General features: G+C 44.1%; 1 protein-coding gene across 1 annotated transcript; it reads right to left on the minus strand.

Annotated features, from left to right (window-relative positions):
- Nucleotides 1-2,829: 2,829 nt before the first annotated feature.
- On the minus strand, nt 2,830-4,467 carry LOC104800054. The gene has a single exon (XM_010522760.1). The coding sequence runs from the start codon at nt 4,465-4,467 to the stop codon at nt 2,830-2,832; it is 1,638 nt and encodes a 545-aa protein (XP_010521062.1).
- Between the last annotated feature and the right edge of the window lie 1,928 nt (nt 4,468-6,395).

Consider the following 6,395-nt stretch of genomic DNA (forward strand, 5'->3'; position numbering starts at 1 on the left):
ATTCGTGCTTGATAAAGGTGGGCCGAAATTGGGTTCAAAGGTGGCACCATATCCTCTCCAATGGGTTGGTATCTTCTTGGACTTGTGTAGAATATGTTTGGGCTCTTCCAGTCACTCGTTCACAACGAGTACCCATGATTGTGATCTACATCCAATGCGTTGATCACACCTCATGCTAGTCTTGATTCAACATTGTTCCCACAATGATGACTGACTAGGGAGTTTAGAATCATTCTCTAATGATTCAAGGATCCCGCAATACAACAAACATGCTAATCGTATAACGGAAAAATAATGCATTCATAAATCAATGAATCAATACAAAGTCAAATGTCATATCATGGATCATCTTAGAGCATTACAACCAACACCTTCCACATACCCAGAGGCTACGGCGAGTCCCGACTCCGAGAAATGGCGCGAGGCGATGAAGTCTGAGATGCAATCCATGTCAGACAACCAATTATGGACTATGGTTGATACATCTGAAGGGTAAAACCCATCGGATGCAAGTGGATCTTCAAGAAGAAGACAGACATGGATGGCAACGTGCACACATATAAGGCACGACATGTGGCGAAATGAAGATTCATAGTATTGACTATGATGAGTCCTTTTCGCCTGTAGTCATGCTGAAGGCCATCAGGACCCTGCTTGCCATAGCCGCATATTACGACTATGAGATATGGCAAATGGATGTCAAGACCGCGTTCTTTAACGAAAATTTGACCGAGGATGTGTATATGACACAACCCGAAGGTTTTGTCGATCCAAGAAACCCGAGGAAGGTGTGCAAGCTTCAGAGGTCCATCTATGGACTGAAGCAGGCTTCGAGAAGCTGGAACCTTCGCTTTGATGAAACAATCAAAAGGTTTGGTTTCTCACAGAACGAGGACGAGCTATGCGTTTACAAGAAGATCAGTGGGAGCACAGTAGTATTTCTAGTGATGTACGTGGATGACATTCTCCTATGACGTTCCTACCTTGCAAGATGTAAAGTCTTGGTTCAGAACGCAGTTTTCTATGAAGGACCTAAGAGAAGCGGCCTACATTTTAGGCATCAAGATGTATAGAGATAGATCGAGGCGGCTTCTGGGATTGAATTAGAGTACCTACATCGATAAGGTCTTGAAACGGTTCAAGATGGAAGATTCCAAGAAAGGAACCTTACCGATGAGCAGTGAGACAGTTCTCTGCAAGAGTCAATGTCCTACGACACCTGATGAGCGAGAACACATGGATCAGATTCCATATGCTTCGGAAATTGGATCCATCATGTATGTCATGCTTTGTATTCGACCGGATGTATCCTATGCGTTGAGCATTACGAGTAGATACCAGTCAGATCCAGGTGAATCACAGTGGATCACCGTCAAGAACATCCTGAAGTACTTGAGAAGGACTAAGGATGTGTTCTTGGTATACGGTGGGTCGGAAGACGAGCTCACTGTAAGGGGTTACACCGATGCTAGTTTCCATACAGACCCGGATGACAACAGATCGCAGTCTGGCTATGTTTTATGCTTGAACGGATGCGCTATAAATTGGAAGAGTTCTAAGCAAGCGTCCGTTGCAGATTCTACTACAGAAGCTGAGTATATTACAGCGTCGAACGCAACAAAAGAAACTTTTTGGATCAGAAAGTTCGTTGGCGACTTGGGTGTCATTCCTAGTGCTGATAGACCCATTGCTCTGTATTGTGACAACAATGGTGCAATCGCACAAGCGAAAAAACCTAGGTCCCATCAACGATCTAAACACATACTCTGACGATTTCACCTCATCAGGGAGATCATAGACAGAGGAGACATGCACATATGCAGTGATGAGGACATCGACCAAGACATGGACGATGACGAACAAAACCTAAACGAGAAGCAAGACGATGCCATAGACGCTATAGGAGGAGAAGAAGTGGACCCCGAGCTTACCATGCCAACCATTCCCATACCTCCACTCACAAGACAAAGGACTCGAAGCCTACGTTCAAAGATCAATGCATATGTCGAAGAATGGCTGATCAAAACATCCAACAAGGGGCCATACAATGCAAAGGACACGATAGCGGCAACAAGCACAAAACATCGCAATGTCTTGGAGTTTGTGTTGTCCAACACTTAAGATTTCGTGGACTAACACCTGGGCTACTAAGAAGATATTTGAAGAATGTATTCTCAATAAATGAGCTGAAGATCCAAGCCCAAAGAGCCCAAACATATTCTACACAAGTCCAAGAAGATACCAACCCATTGGAGAGGATATGGTGCCACCTTTGAACCCAATTTCGGCCCACCTTTATCAAGCACGAATTGGGGATGTTTTCTACATTATTTCAACCTCATGAAGACCTTCTTTAAGCCTCCTAGCCGTTGCAAGACGTTGGCCTTCCACTTCCACCAACTCTCCACTTGTTCCTTACTTTATGGTGTCTTGTTTCCCATTACCTTTCTTTAATGTTTTGTTAGCTCCTCCTCATGCACGAGTTCTATTTGATTTCTTCTGTATTTCAAGCCTATTTAAAGGCCTTTGTATGTCAAGAATGAGCAGACTTTGAATTGATAAAAATCGAGTTGCTTAATTGCTTCTTCTTCTTGGTGTGTCCGAGAATATCGCCTTCTGCGCATGTGTGTGTGTGTCACCCTTGTGCAAGGTCAAATCGTGGTGGATTCAAGGTTGGTTTAGCTCCTTTGAATCCTCTTTCATACCCCTATCTTCCATCAAAAATTGGGAATCATCCGAGTGCCCTTTGGCCTGGAACTTCCCTTCCATCTATCACCTAAACCGAGTGCTCTCGAGTGCTCTATTTTAGTCCGACTTGTGTGTTGATTTCTAAGGACTCCGAGTGCCCTTTGGCCTGGATATCCTCTTGAAATCTAACCATAGGAATACCTTAGTGAGTCTCCAAGTGTCCCCTGGTTTCGAGCTTGTTGTATTCGTTGTCCAAAAGGCAACATAAGACACAATACGTACTTGATGGTAACCACTCTTTAAATCCACCTTTGAAAACATGGTTGCTCCACTCAACTCATCTAACATATCATCTAGTCGTGGAATGGGATGACGGTACTTGATGGTGATGTTGTTTATCGCTCTACAATCAACGCACATGCGCCACGTCCCATCCTTCTTCGGTACGAGCAAAACCGGCACTGCACAAGGACTTAAGCTTTCGCGTATATAACCCTTAGATAATAACTCTTGTACCTGCTTTTGGAGTTCTTTAGTTTCCTCGGGATTCATACGATAAGCAGGACGATTCGGTAGAGGTGCTCCCGGTACGAGATCAATTTGATGCTCGATCCCTCGAATTGGTGGCAATCCTGCGGGTGTTTCCTCGGGGAAAATGTCTTGGAAACATTCCAAGAGTCTTGTGATCTCCGGAGGGTGCACAATCTGTTCGGAGCCTGTACTCAAAGCATCTTTGAACAACATTAGTAAAACCAAGCGGTCATTGACTAACGCTTTACTTACCGTACTCGGTTTTACATAAAAATTTGTCTTTTTGTCGTCGCCTTCCTTTGACAACTTCACTTGCATCTCATGAACCTGCGATGGACTAAGGGGAGCCAACGATATCTTACGTTTGTTATATATGAATGAATAATGGTTAGTCCTACCATCATGTTTCACCTCTCGGTCGAATTGCCAAGGTCGTCCAAGAAGAATGTGTCCGGCTTGCATTGGAACCACATCACATACTACTTCATCTTGGTATCTCCCAATGCTAAATGAAACTTTGACTCTCTCTTTTACCTTAAGTTCACCTTGGTTGTTAAGCCATTGTAACTTGTACGGATGAGGATGCTTCTCGGTTTCAAGCCCTAGTTTCTTTACCATGTAGGCACTCGCAACGTTAGTACAAGAACCACTATCAATAATTAAACCACATACCTTGTTCCTCACGGTACAACGACTGTGGAATATGGTCTCTCGTTGTGCGGTTTCTTCCGGATTTGTCATGGCGCTTAAAACGCGTCTCGTGACCAATAACTCACCACTATCCGGGTATTCGATCTCTTCTTGTACTTTCTCAACTTCATCCTCGTCCATTGACTCATACTCTCCCGCGTCGGTGAGGATCATGACTCGATTGTTCGGGCAATCCTTAGCATAATGTCCGCGTCCCCTACACTTGTAGCAAATAATCTCTCGAGTTCGAAGGTTAGTAGTGTTCGATTTACTTACCTTTGCATCCTCCTTATAAGTAGCCACGGATTTCCCCTTGGCCTTAACATGAATTTCATCAAGATTTGGTCGGCTCACATCGGTGGAAATGCCCTTGTACTCGGTTCGGTGTGTCGGAGGATTTGGTGCGGTCATCCGAGCTCGGTTTACCCGAGTTTGCTTCTTGTTGATTTGTTGCTCAATTTGTATTGCCATATGAAGTAGTTCCTGCAACTCATGGTAAACTAATCTTTCTACCTTGCGAGAAATTCGTTCTTGCAGTCCATTAACAAATTGTGCCATCACCGCTTCCTCGCTTTCGTTCCGGAAGAAACCGCACAACGAGAGACCATATTCCACAGTCGTTGTACCGTGAGGAACAAGGTATGTGGTTTAATTATTGATAGTGGTTCTTGTGCTAACGTTGCGAGTGCCTACAAGGTAAAGAAACTAGGGCTTGAAACCGAGAAGCATCCTCATCCGTACAAGTTACAATGACTTAACAACCAAGGTGAACTTAAGGTAAAAGAGAGAGTCAAAGTTTCATTTAGCATTGGGAGATACCAAGATGAAGTAGTATGTGATGTGGTTCCAATGCAAGCCGGACACATTCTTCTTGGACGACCTTGGCAATTCGACCGAGAGGTGAAACATGATGGTAGGACTAACCATTATTCATTCATATATAACAAACGTAAGATATCGTTGGCTCCCCTTAGTCCATCGCAGGTTCATGAGATGCAAGTGAAGTTGTCAAAGGAAGGCGACGACAAAAAGACAAATTTTTATGTAAAACCGAGTACGGTAAGTAAAGCGTTAGTCAATGACCGCTTGGTTTTACTAATGTTGTTCAAAGATGCTTTGAGTACAGGCTCCGAACAGATTGTGCACCCTCCGGAGATCACAAGACTCTTGGAATGTTTCCAAGACATTTTCCCCGAGGAAACACCCGCAGGATTGCCACCAATTCGAGGGATCGAGCATCAAATTGATCTCGTACCGGGAGCACCTCTACCGAATCGTCCTGCTTATCGTATGAATCCCGAGGAAACTAAAGAACTCCAAAAGCAGGTACAAGAGTTATTATCTAAGGGTTATATACGCGAAAGCTTAAGTCCTTGTGCAGTGCCGGTTTTGCTCGTACCGAAGAAGGATGGGACGTGGCGCATGTGCGTTGATTGTAGAGCGATAAACAACATCACCATCAAGTACCGTCATCCCATTCCACGACTAGATGATATGTTAGATGAGTTGAGTGGAGCAACCATGTTTTCAAAGGTGGATTTAAAGAGTGGTTACCATCAAGTACGTATGCGTGAAGGAGACGAGTGGAAAACCGCATTCAAAACAAAACAAGGGTTGTACGAATGGCTCGTCATGCCTTTTGGCCTTACCAATGCCCCAAGCACGTTCATGAGACTCATGAACCATGTCTTACGTGCTTTCATCGGTAAATTTGTTGTTGTTTATTTCGATGATATTTTGGTTTATAGCAAATGTTTTACCGAACATGTGACACATCTTGAGCTCGTGATGGAGACTCTCCGTCGAGAGAAGCTATATGCGAACCTCAAGAAGTGCACATTCTGCACTAATGAAGTTGTTTTTCTAGGATTTGTTGTGAGTTCGCAGGGATTAAGCGTGGACGAAGAAAAGATCAAAGCTATTCGAGAGTGGCCCACACCAACTACCGTTGGCCATGTTCGAAGTTTCCATGGCTTAGCAAGTTTTTACCGTCGTTTTGTGCGAGATTTCAGCAGCCTTTGTGACACCCGTAACCCGTGTACAGTATACGGGCTGTGCCACATGGACGATATAGAATAAAATATTAAATTAACAAATTTGCGGAAGCGAAAAACGCGGAAAACAAAAACATTTTTAAACAAACCAGAGTAAGCAGCGGAAAATACAACAGGCGATCAGTATCGCAAAATAACACATGTCCGAATAGTTATAATTAACCGTACAAAATGCGGGAAATACAAGTCCCTGGAGTTAGGAAAACAAATCCCGTACATGATGCTGCTGCTCTCCAGTCGTCGTCGTCCGATGAGCTAGGCGTAATCCTCGTGATCTGGAAAAATATGAAACCCCGAGGGCTAAGCACACCTCTCGGGGCTAGCTTTGAGCTCCTCTTGTTTGGGAATCTTTCTGGCCTAAGATGCAGCCACACCCAATCCCCGACTTCAAATGACACCTTCTTACGTCCCTTGTTGGCTTGTCGTGTGTAT

The sequence above is a fragment of the Tarenaya hassleriana genome, unplaced genomic scaffold (genome assembly GCF_000463585.1).
Source record: "Tarenaya hassleriana unplaced genomic scaffold, ASM46358v1 Cleome64, whole genome shotgun sequence".
Classification (NCBI taxonomy): domain Eukaryota; kingdom Viridiplantae; phylum Streptophyta; class Magnoliopsida; order Brassicales; family Cleomaceae; genus Tarenaya; species Tarenaya hassleriana.

Bases quoted from the DNA above. Each gene is read 5' to 3' on its own strand.
- LOC104800054 (XM_010522760.1), bottom strand. From the start codon at position 4,467: ATGGCACAATTTGTTAATGGACTGCAAGAACGAATTTCTCGCAAGGTA.